At 43.5% G+C, this 13,960-nt stretch overlaps 1 protein-coding gene across 1 annotated transcript in view; it reads left to right on the forward strand.

The window, feature by feature from the left end:
* Positions 1–13,960, forward strand: part of LOC109474734 (sushi, von Willebrand factor type A, EGF and pentraxin domain-containing protein 1-like) — a gene marked incomplete at its 5' end in the record, with an annotated part of 46,591 nt that overhangs the window by 16,724 nt on the left and 15,907 nt on the right. The window contains 6 exons of the mRNA XM_019775095.1: positions 771–947; positions 1,153–1,347; positions 1,547–1,723; positions 3,110–3,283; positions 3,464–3,637; positions 4,616–4,792. Coding sequence (XP_019630654.1) covers positions 771–947; positions 1,153–1,347; positions 1,547–1,723; positions 3,110–3,283; positions 3,464–3,637; positions 4,616–4,792 — 1,074 coding nt within the window. The remainder of the gene's footprint in view (positions 1–770; positions 948–1,152; positions 1,348–1,546; positions 1,724–3,109; positions 3,284–3,463; positions 3,638–4,615; positions 4,793–13,960) is intronic.

The raw sequence follows: 13,960 nt of genomic DNA on the forward strand, positions 1-13,960 counted from the left end.
CTTCGCAGCGATCATAGGTTTTCCGCAGGTTGACCTGTGCTGCTTGTACATTCCGAGTAGGTGCTCTGAGTGTTGCTTTCCTTGCTGTTACTACTGGATCAGCGTCTCTGGTATCTTGAGCTCGGCGAGGTTTACGTGGTAGCAATTCCTTGCCGGTTTTGTGGACAATGTTAACAAAAGATGTGTAGTTTTGTTCAGACAGGGGTAAGTTTTCATAACGAGATTTGACTGTATCCTCTATCTTGGATGCCAGTTGCTTGTTCTTTGTAACCGCACTCCAGAAAAGCTTCTTCGAGGCTGCATTCTTTGACACTCTAAGGCTGAGTTTAACAGTGGCAGTCACAATTCGATGGTCGCTACCGACTGGGTTCGAAGAGGAGTATGCCTGGCAGTCCTTAACACTGTTGCGCCATCGTTTACGGTAAAGACCTCGCTAAATCTATCTGGGAGCGGTCACCCTTTGGTGATCGAAATGTCCAAAGTTTGCGGCTAGGTTTGCGGAAGGAGATGTTACCAACTACAAGGTTGTGTTGCTCTATAAAGGTGTTAAAGAGCAGACCGTTACGGTTTAATACCTTGTGGATGGAATGACCCTTTGCAATTTGAGCATTCATATCACCTCCTATGAATAACATGGCATGTGGCGGAATACTCTCGACTCTGTTGCTCAATTGCTCCCTGTACCTATAGCATAAAAGACGGGCATATATGAAAATACGTCACTCATAGAATCATATTTACTTCTCGTTACAAATTTTGGACATTTTTAGAGAATCAATGTCCGACGTTGACGGTCCCAACCAACGGTGCGCTCAGTACCACATCAACTTCCTACCAGACCGTGGTTACGTTCATCTGTCACACGGGTTACGTACTGAACGGTGATTCCAATACGACGTGCCAAGCCGACGGAACATGGACTAACCCTGTTCCAACATGCACACGTAAGTCAACCTACAAGCATATGCATGGTACAAAAGTAGCAAACTCTATCGAAGTATTGATTTATTTGGACTACTGCCTATCCTTGGTCATAGGTGCGTCAATTTAACGGTCAGAAATTCGTATCCAACTTGAAAGAACGGACGCAAAATGTATTAAAGCTTAAGGTTTTGTGATTTTATTTATAGCTATATGTTCGATACAAATAGTTTTTTTTTTTCATTGCAGCTGTCCAATGTCCGACTCTGACAGATCCTACTAACGGAATGCTGAGACCTACAGGAGTGATCTCCTACCCGAACAGTGTCAGTTTCACCTGTAACACGGGATATCAACTAATCGGCTTTGGTGCTGCAACGTGCCAAGCTGACGGAACATGGAGCAATTCTGTTCCAACATGCACACGTAAGACGACTTGAAAATTGTAAACGCTAAAAAAACTATCTAATTGTAATTTACTTTCTTAGGCCTACTGATGACCATCAGTGGGCATTGTTGGCCAAGACTACATCTAGTCATCTACGAATCCTACTCAACATAACTCACCCATTAGATGTTGTGATTTCATTTCGAATAAGCAATAGTTTTGTACTATTCATTTCAGCGATTCAATGTCCGACGTTGACAACACCAACTAACGGAGCTGTGAGTCCTACCGAAGTGATCGCATACCCGAACAGTGTCACCTTCACCTGTAACACGGGATATCAACTGAACGGCTTTGCTGCTGCAACGTGCCAAGCTGACGGAACATGGAGCAATTCTGTTCCAACATGTACAGGTACAATGTCTATATGCTTAATCTAGTAATGTTTATCTAATTTTAGTACAAAACCATTAACCTTATAGTAAACTAGAGTTCCCCGATCTCATACCTTCGCCAAATGATGTTAGCCTTTATGACTAAGACATTAGAGATTAATCCCCCTGATTGTGCAAATAAGATCCTACATTGCATCAATTATATCTGTTGATCATATTCTACACCAGAAGACAGTCTTGTCTTATCAAAGACTGCCATTATAGCATTTCCTCATAAATTATTCAAATGAGGTCCTTGTTTAAATAAGTTATGTTTAATTATGTTCACCTTCACATAACTTTCAAATATCTCAAGTATGAAATACCAGGCAGTTACCACTATGTAATTATAACATTTTCTCATTAATTATGCAAATTAAGTCTTCATTTGCATAATTGATATCTGCCTGTATTTCTGCTATTCTTAATTACATATGTCACAAACTTGAATAGTCCTATCATGGAATGCAGCTGATTTATAGAATTTCCTCATTAATTATGCAAATTACATTAATATTTGCATAATTGTAATATTATTATGTCAAGCATCACTTCAGCTACCTACATGCCAAAAATCACGATGATCCATCAATCGGTTCTTGAGTTATCCGCCTTTAAACATTTTTCAACTAACGCCCCTGCAGTTCCTGAGCAAGCAGCTAGGGGGCCCAAACTCACGTCACTTCTTCCCCAGCATAAGAGCTACCTACCATCCAAATTTCATCACCCTAACATGTCTAGATCACGAGATATTAAAACCAGAAGTTCAGCTGCAGTACCATAACAAGCCGCTAGGAGGCCCAAAATCTAATCAGTTCCACGTCTCATGAAGACCTATCCACCTACCAAATATCAAGACAATCCATCTTAGCCTTCTTGAGTTATCGTGCTGACACACACACACACACACACACAGACACACGAACGCCTACGAAAACATAACCTTCTTGGCGAAGGTAATGATTAAAATTTGTGGTCGTGTGAGGTAATTTCGAAAGCTTTCTGTATCCAAAAGATGATAGAAAGAATCATATAAAAGACGTCATTATTGCATATTCAATATATAGGCAGATCATGTCCTTTCGGACCACACACCTACCAAACCGTTCATGGTCAAATTTACTGCTATTACGGGAATATGTAGTTTTTACACACCTACACTAGGATGGAAGCAAAAAGATCGCTACTTATTATATTTTAAATTGGCAATCAGACCTCTTCTTACGGTAGTCGATGTCTATGAACTCAGTTCACGGAACTTGAACCTATTCTGTAGGTTTATGCCTTGTAATATCAATTCAGCACCTAGCCATACGTATACCCTACTCAACAGGAGGCACACATTTTGTTATTTCCATTACAGCAGTCCAATGTCCAACTCTGATAGCCCCGAGTAACGGAGCAGTGAGTCCTACCGGAGCGGTCTCCTACCCAAACGGGGTCACTTTCACCTGTAACCCGGGATACGTACTGAACGGCGCTGCTGCTGCGACGTGCCAAGCTGACGGGACATGGAGTAATCCAGTTCCAACATGCACACGTAAGATGACTTGCAAGTTGACACTTATCAGATAGTAAAAAAGACTATTACAAGGTGATCGTGTATGCTTTCTGTATCTAAACCATTACATGACAGACAGGCGAATTTCAAAAGACACAATTTGAAACATCTTTAATTTTTGTAGATGTCTCCATAATAACAGGATTTTAACCGTCTTAGCCATAAGATGTCCAACGTTGACGGCCCCAGCTAATGGAGCGCTCAGCACCACAGTAGCATCTTATCAGACAGTGGTCAGCTTTATCTGCAACACGGGATACGTACGGAACGGCTTTCTTAATACGACGTGCCAAGCTGACGGAACGTGGACTAACCCTGCTCCAACATGCACACGTAAGACGACCTCCTTGCAATTGTCTATCGAATTGGTACTTAGTTACTGCCCATATTAAGACTATTTAATACTCATTACAATTTATTAGTAACATTCCTTAATGAATTTACAACCGCAATAGATGGGAATAGAAATTACACATGCATTTTAATGATATAAAACATGTTGAAATTAATGAAAGAACGCAAATATGATCGAACAAATTTGAATTTTTACAACTTTCTGTGCCCAGTGTATATGCTTAACACTAATTTATGTTGTAATTTACATTGCAGCGGTTCAATGTCCTAATCTGATAGCCCCAACTAACGGAGAGGTGACTCCTACCGTATCTATATACTACCCAAGCAGTGTCACCTTCATCTGTAACACTGGATACCGACTCAGGGGCTTTTCTGCTGCGACGTGCCAAGCTGACGGAACATGGAGTAATCCTGTTCCAACATGCACACGTAAGATGGCTTGCAACGTTTGGGATGGGGAGTGAATTGTATTATGCTTTCACTTCATATTCTAGAGGGTGCTGGAAGGTAACTGCTTATGTACTTTCCGTTTTTAAAGCATTGTAGACACACAAGAATGCCATTTAGAATATCTTCATCTCGAGAAAAAATCCTCTAAATGACGTTGTTTAATGAATGTGTATCTATTATGTTTTTAAAGAAAAAAAATAAAACATAATATAATAAATGTTTATGGACTTGGTCCACACTTCTATTCCAACTTGGTCAGGTTGACTTGAAACACAGGAAAATGTAATTTTACAAAGTGACAAAATCAATATTCAACATTTGGTAATCAGGCGTCAATTTACGCTGTCAAAGTGATAATTTTTTATCAATACATAGAGCCTGGAGAGCCTGTATTGCGCTTCCTGTCATAAACGATATATCCATAACCTATCCTACTCAGCTAAGGGCACACGTGTGATATTTTCCCTTCAAGCTATATGTTTAATTGAATGTTTTCTATTACAGCGGTCCAATGTCCGGCTCTGACGGCCCCGAATAACGGAACCGTGAGTCCTACCGGAGCGGTCCCCTACCCAAACGGGGTCACCTTCACCTGTAACACGGGATACGTACTGAACGGCGCTGCTGCTGCGACGTGCCAAGCTGACGGAACTTGGAGTAACCCTGTTCCAACATGCACACGTAAGACGACATGCATGTTTTTCTATGCAACTAATGTAACAACGCCAGTATAGGTATATTTAAAAAGACGCCTTTTGATTATCCTTAAAACAAATGAATCACGATAAGAAAGTGTTATTTAACATTCAAGGCCAAAATGTCCGACGTTGACGACCCAAGCTGTTTATCAATACAAACATTATTTTGCCCATGGCGCATGTATTTTATCATATATTAGCACTGGCGATTAACAGGCTCCTCTTTCATCCCCTTTCCCCCTCTATGACCACAGTCTCCCCAGACACAACAACAACAGCTTTTGCAACAACAACAAATGCGACATTTGAAGATCCAGTAACGGCTACAGCAGGCACAGCGACATTTGGAAATACACAAACGGCTGTGCGAGAAAGAACAGCAGCGTCTACAATAACAACAAGGGCAGCATTAGGCACAACATCAACATTTGGGAATACAAACACAGCTGCGTCAAGCGCAACAACGACATTGGGAAATACAATCACGGCTGCGCCAAGCATAGCAACGACATTTGACAATACTACTACGGCTACGCCAACTACAAAAGAACCTTTTGATAATACAACCATCGCTAAGCCAAGCCCAACAACGACATTGGTGAGTACGACTACGGCTGCACAAAATACAACAACGACATTTAGAAGTACGACCACGGCTGCGCCAAGTACAACAACGACATCGGGAAGCACGACCAAGGCTGCGCCAAGCACAACAACGACATTGGGAAGTACGACCACAGCTGCGCCAAGCACAACAACAACATTGGGAAGTACGGCCACTGCTAAGCCAAGCAAAACAACAACATTGGTAAGTACGATCAAGGCTACGCCTAGAAGCACAACAACGACATTGGGAAGTACGACCACGGCTGTGCCAAGTACAACAACGACATTGGGAAGTACGATCAAGTCTACGCCAATCACAAAAACAACATTAGGAAGTACGACCAAGGCTACGCCAAGCACAACAACGACATTGGGAAGCACGATCAAGTCTACGCCAAGCACAACAATGATAATGGGAAGTACGACCACGGCTACACCAAGCAAAACAACGACGTTGGGAAGTACGATCAAGGCTACGCCAAGCACAAAAACAACATTGGTAATTAAGACCACGGCTACGCCAAGCACAACAACAACATTAGGAAGTACGATCAAATCTACGCCAAGCACAGTAATGACATTGGTAAGTACGACCACGGCTGCACCAAGCACAACAACAAAATTGGCAAGTAGGACCAAGGCTGTGCTAGGCACAACAACCACATTGGGAAGTACGACCATACCTACGCAAAGCAAAACAACGACATTTGGAAGTACGACTAAGGCTACGCCAAGCACAACAACGGCATTTAGAAGTACGACTAAGGCTACGCAAAGCACAACAACGACATTTAGAAGTACGACCATTGCTGTGCCAAGCACAACAACGACATTGGGGATTACGACCAAGGCTACGCCAAGCAGAACAACGACATTAGAGATTGCAACCAAGGCTACGCCGACCACAACAACGACATTGGGAAGTACGACCAAGGCTACGCCAACAACGACATTGGGAAATACGACTACGATTGCGCTAAGGACAACAGCGACATTGGGAAGTACGAGCAAATCTGCGCCGAGAACAACAACGACATTGCAAGGCTGCGCCGAGCACAACAACGACATTGGGAAGTGCGACCACGACTGCGATAAGCACAACAGCGACTTTGAGAAGTACGACCAAGGCTAAGCCAAGCACAACAACGACATTGGGAAGTACGACCACGACTGCGATAAGCACACCAACGACTTTGAGAAGTACGACCAAGGCTGCACCAACGACAACAACGACATTGGGAAGCACGGCCAAGGCTGCGCCAACCACAACAACGACATTAGAAAGCACGACCAAGGCTACACCAACAACGATATTGGGGAGTACGACTACGGTTGCGCTTAGGACAAAAACGACATTGGGAAGTACGAGCAAATCTGCACCGAGGACAACAACGACATTGGGAAGTACGACCATGGCTGCATTTAGCAGAACAAAGACATTGGGAAATACAATCATGGCTGTGCAAAGCACAACAACGACATTGGGAAATACGACTACGTCTGCGAAAAGCACAAGAGCAACATTAGGAAATACGACCACGGCAGTTGGGGAAACGAATATGACTCTACCAGGCACAACAACACTATTAAAGGATATCACCACGACTCAAACAATTGCAACAACGAAACTTAGAGGGACGAGCACAGCTTTAACAGGAACAACGGCAGCATTTGATTATACGAATACGGCAACACCTGGGAAAACAACTATATTTAAAGATACGAAAACCGTTCCACCAGAAACAACAACGGCATTAAAAGGAACAACCACGATTCGACCGGGAACGACAAACGTATTTGTAGATACGAACACGACTCAAACAACGGCACACAGAGAAAGGACTACGACACCACCAGGCACAACAGGAATAGTTGAAGATACGACCAAGACTCCAGCAGGAACAACAACAGCATTTGAAGATACTACCACGACTCCACAAGGAACAACAATGATATTGGAAGATACGACGACGATACCACAAGGAACAACAACGACATTAAAAGATGTGACGACGACTCCATCAAAAACAGCAACGGCATTTGGAGAAACGTCAACTGCTCCACAAGAAACAACAACGGCGTTTGGAGAAACGACTAAATCTTCACCAGGCACAACATCGACATTTGAAGATACGACCACGACCCCACAAGAAACAACAACGATATTGGAAGATACAACAGCGACTCAAACAAAAACAACAAAGGCATTTGGAGGCACGTCCACTTCTTCACCCGGGACAACTGTATTTGTAGGTACGACCATGATTCAACCAGACACAACAGCGACATTTGAAGATACGACGACAAGTCCAGCAGGAACAACAACGGCATTTGGAGAAACAACTACGACTTCACCCATCACAACAACGGCATTTGAAGATACGACCACGTCTCCACCAGAAACAACAACGATATTTAAAGATAAGACTCCACCTGACACAACAACGATATTTGAAGATACGACCACGACTATATTGGAATCAACAACGACATTTGAAGATACGACCACAACTCCACCAGGAACAACGATGAAATTTGGAGACACGACTACGACTCTACCAGGAACAATAATGGCATTTGTAGAAACGTCAACGGCTCCACCAGGAACAACAACGGCATTTGTGGAAACGACCGCGACTGCACCAAAAACAACAACGACATTTCAAGATACGACCACGAATCCGCTAGGAACAAAAACGACATTTGTGGAAACGACGACGACTCCACCAAAAACAACAACGACATTTGAAGATACGACCATAACTCCACCAGTAACAACAACGATATTATTAAAAACGACTACGTCTCCACAAGAAACAACAACGATATTTAAAGATACGACTCCACCTGGCACAACAACGATATTTGAAGATACGACCACGACTATATTGAAATCAACAACGACATTTGAAGATAAGAACACGACTCAACCTGGCATAGCAACGATATTTGAAGATAAGACCACGAATCCACTTGGAACAACAACAGTATTTGGAGAAACGAGTACGACTCCGCCAGAAACAACGACATTTGAAGATACGACCACGACTCCACCAGGAACAAAAACATTTCTAGAAACGACTACGTCTCTACCAGAAACTAAAACGACGTTTGAAGAAACGACCACGACTCCACCAGGAACAACAACAGTATTTAGAGAAACGACTACGACTCCGGCAGAAACAACGACGTTTGAAGATACGACCATGACTTCGCCAGAAACAACAACATTTCTAGAAACGACTACGACTCTATCGGAAACAACAACGACGTTTGAAGATACGACCACGACTCCACCAGGAACAACAACAGTATTTAGTGAAACGACTACGACTCCGCCAGAAACAACGACGTTTAAAGATACGACCATGACTCCACCAGGCAAAACAACATTTCTAGAAATGACTAGTACTCTATCAGAAACAACAACGACGTTTGAAGATACGACCACGACTTCACCAGGCACAACAACGACATTTGTAGAAACGACTGCGTCTCTACCAGAATCAACAGCGATATTTGAAGAGACAACCACGACTCCACCAGGAACAACAACAGTATTTAGTGAAACGACTACAACTCCGCCAGAAACAACGACATTTGAAGATACGACCACGACTCCACCAGAAACAACAACATTTCTAGAAACGACTACGTCTCTACCAGAAACAACAGCGACGTTTGAAGATACGACCACGACTCCACCAGGCACAACAGCGATATTTAAAGATATGCCCATGACTCCACCAGGAACAACAACAGTATTTAGAGAAACGACTACGACTCATCCAGAATCAACAACGACGTTTGAAGATACGACAACGACTCCACCGGAAACAACAACAGTATTTAGAGAAACGACTACGACTCCACCAGGAACAACAACGATATTTGTAGAAACGACCACGTCTCTACCAGAATCAACAGCGATATTTGAAGATACGACCACGACTCCACCACAAACAACAACAGTATTTAGGGAAACGACTACGAATCCGTCAGAAACAACAACGACGTTTAAAGATACGACCACGACTCCACCAGTAACATCAACGACATTCGAAGTAACGACTACGTCTTTACCAGAATCAACAACGACGTTTGAAGATACGACCATGACTCCACCAGAAACAACAACGACATTTGGAGGAACGACTACGTCTTTAACAGAATCAACAACGACGTTTGAAGATACGACCACGACTCCACCAGAAACAATAACGACATTTGAAGAAACAACTACGTCTTTACCAGAATCAACAACGACGTTTGAAGATACGACCACGACTCCACCAGGAACAACAACAGTATTTAGAGAAACGACTACGACTCCACCAGGCACATCAACGACATTTGTAGAAATGACTATGTCTCTACCAAAATCAACAGCGATATTTGAAGATACGACCACGACTCCACCAGGCACAACAACAACATTTGTAGAAACGACTACGTCTCTACCAAAAACAACAATGGTATTTAAAGATACGACCACGACTCCACCAGTCAAAATAACAACATTTGTAGAAATGTCTTCGTCTCTACCAGAAACAACGACATTTGAAGATACGACCACGACTCCACCAGAAACAACAACATTTCTAGAAACGACTATGTCTCTTCAAGAAACAACAACGGCGTTTAAAGATACGACCATGACTCAACCAGGCACAACAGCGATATTTAAAGATACGGCCACGACTCCATCAGGAACAACAACAGTATTTAGAGAAACGACTACGACTCCACCAGAAAAAACAACGAAATTTGTAGAAACGACTACGTCTCTACCAGAAACAACAACGACGTTTGAAGATACGACCACGACTCCACCAGGCACAAGGGCGATATTTGAAGATACGACCACGACTCCACCAGGAACAACAACAGTATTTAGAGAAACGACTACGACTCCACCAGAAACAACAACATTTGTAGAAACGACCACATCTCTACCAGAAACAACAACGACGTTTGAAGATACGACCACGACTCCACCAGGAACAACGGCGATATTTGAAGATACGACCACGACTCCACCAGGCACAACGGCGATATTTGAAGATACGACCACGACTCCACCAGGAACAACAGCAGAATTTAGAGAAACGACTACGACTCCACCAGAAACAACAACATTTCTAGAAACGACTACGTCTCTACCAGAAACAACAACGACGTTTGAAGATACGACAACTACTCCACCAGGCACAACGGCGATATTTGAAGATACGACCACGACTCCACCAGGAACAACAACAGTATTTAGAGAAACGACTACGACTCCACCAGAAACAACAACATTTCTAGAAACGACTATGTCTCTAACAGACTCAACAACGAAGTTTGAAGATACGACCACGACTCCACCAGGCACAACAACATTTGTAGAAACGACTACGACTCTATCAGAAACAACAACGACGTTTGAAGATACGACCACGACTCCACCAGGAACAACAACAACATTTGTAGATACGACTATGTCTCTACCAGACTCAACAACGACGTTTAAAGAAACGACCACGACTCCACCAGGAACAACAACGACATTTGAAGATACGACCACGACTCCACCAGAAACAACAACATTTCTAGAAACGACTACGTCTCTACCAGAAACAACAACGACGTTTGAAGATACGACCATGACTCCACCAGGCACAACTGAAATATTTGAAGATACGACCACGACTCCACCAGAAACAACAACGACATTTGAAGATACGACCACGACTTCACCAGGCACAACTGAAATATTTGAAGATACGACCACGACTCTACCAGGAACAACAGCGACATTTAAAGATACGACCACGACTCCAACAGGAACAACAACGATATTTAAAAATACGACCACGACTTTAACAGGAACAACAACGACATTTAAAGTTACGACCGTGACTTCACCAGGAAAGACAACGGTATTTGAAGATACGACCATGACTCCACCAGGAACAACGTTGACATTTGTCGAAACGACTACGTCTCTACCAGAAACAACAACGACGTTTGAAGATACGACCACGACTCCACCAGGCACAACAACTACATTTAAAAATACGACCACGATTTTACCAGGAACAATAACGATATTTAAAGATACGCCCACGACTCCACCAGGAACAACAACAGTACTTAGAGAAACGACTACAACCCCACCAGAAACAACAACGACATTTGTAGAAACGATTACGTCTCTACCAGAAACAACAACTATATTTAAAGATGCGACCACGACTCTACCAGGAACAACAATGACATTTGAAGATACGACCACGACTCAACCAGGAACAACAACGATATTTGAAAATACGAACACGCCTTCACCAGGAACAACAACAGTAATTAGAGAAACGACTATGACTCCACCAGAAACAACAATAATATTTAATCATACGACCACGACGCCTTCAGGAACAACGACGGCATTTGGAGGAACAACTACCACTTTATTAGGCGCAACAACGACATTTGAAGATACGACCACCACTCCATCAAAAGCAACAACGGCTTTTGGAGACACGTCCTCTGCTCCACAACAGTCAACAACGGTATTTAAACATATGACCACTATCCAAGACACAACAGCGAAATTTAAAGATACGATTACGACTCCACTAAGCACAACAATTACACCAAGAGATACGACCATGGCTTCAAAAGGAAGAACAACCGTGTTTGCAGATAATACCAGGACTGCACAAGGCACAACAGCTACATTTGGAGATACAACTATGACTCCACTTACTACAACAATGACATTAAGAGATACCACCACGATTCCTTTAGGCCCAACAACTATATTCAAATATAAGACCACGACTCTACCAGGCACCACAACGATATTTGAAGATACGACCACGACTCCACAAAGCCAAACGACTATATTTGAGCATACGGCAATGACTCCACCATACGCAACAACGACTATTGAAAATACAGTAATGACTCCAGCAAGCACAACAGCGACCTTCGAGGATGCGACATCGGCTCTCTCAGTCACTACAACAATACTTGAGAATACGACTACGACCCCATCAGGCGGAACAACGACTTATGACGATATGAGCACGACTGCATTAGATACTACAAAGACAATTGAATATACAGACGCAAGTCGACCAGGCACTACAGCATCATTTGGAGATACGACCATGACTCAACCAGACACAACACCGACATATAAAGATACGACCATGACTCAACCAGACAAAACAGCGACATTTCAATTGATGACCACGACTCCACCAGACACAACAACGAGTTTTGAGGATAAGACCTCGATTCTATCGGTCACGACAACGACATTCGAAGATACGACCAAGATTTTACCAAGCATAACAACGGCATTTAAAGATACTACCACGGATCCACTAAGCACAACAACAGCATATGGAGATTCGACCACGGCTCAACGAGTCATAGTGACATTTGGCGATACGACCAGTGCTTCACCAGGCACAACGACGACATTAACAGATACAGCCAGAACTCCACCAAGCACAAAGACGGCATTTAAAGATAAGACAACGATTCCAACAGGCACAACGAATATTTTTGGGGCTACGACCAGGGCTCCTCTCGGAACAACAGTCATGACCACGACTACCCCAGGTACAACAACAACATTTGGAGTTACGACCACGACTTCACCAGGAACACCGTCTTTTGGACATACGAATGCGCCAAGCACAGCAACAGCAGCAGGAGTTACAACCGCGACTGCACCAAACACAGTAACTACACCTAAAATTACGACCACGGCTGCACAACCAGGCACAACAACGACATTTGGCTATAAAGGCACTGTTGCACCAGAGAAAACAACGACTTTTAGAAGAACGACCATGGCCACACCAGGTTCTACCACTACTTCAAGATCGGTAGTTACACCAAGAGGAACAAATACAAATTGTCCAAACCTAGTGATGGACAGGTGTAGTTGTCTCCGCATCCCTCGTTGTCAGACAGACAGAATACTTCAGGTGATTGAGCCTGTCCACCCCCGTGTAGACTCTAGTTGGTATCGCCCAAAGTTGAAGGGTCACCCTCCCTGCGCATGCGCACCAGTCTAAAGTTTTTCAGCTCCACCTGGCCGAAGCCCTCTCGGGATGGGTCGTGCCGGAACTCGTGGAGAACTGCACCAGTCAGGGAGGGTGTCTGCCTGACAACGAGGGATGTGGAGACAACTACACCTGTCCATCACTAGGTTTGGACAATTTGTATTTGTCTACCGCATTCCCTCTTATGTCAGGCAGACAGAATACTTCAGGTGAGATTTGTAGCTGCTGAGGCCAGGACGTTTCTTCCGAATGAAGCTGACCCCACCGGTCTGTTGTAGAATTTCTTAAAAGTAGAAGCTGTAGACCAATTAGCTGCTGCTAGAATGTCTTTGGTTGATACGCCTTGTCGTGCCGCAGCAGAAACAGACGCCCCTCTAGTTGAGTGTCCGGTGAACCTTGAGGTGTCGATTCCGGCCTCTTGTAACACAGTTTTTAGCCATCTAGCGATGGTAGACGTAGATACCGCCTGGTGTGGCTCC

This window comes from Branchiostoma belcheri, unplaced genomic scaffold (assembly GCF_001625305.1).
Source record: "Branchiostoma belcheri isolate BF01 breed outbred unplaced genomic scaffold, Haploidv18h27 scaffold313, whole genome shotgun sequence".
NCBI lineage: Eukaryota > Metazoa > Chordata > Leptocardii > Amphioxiformes > Branchiostomatidae > Branchiostoma > Branchiostoma belcheri.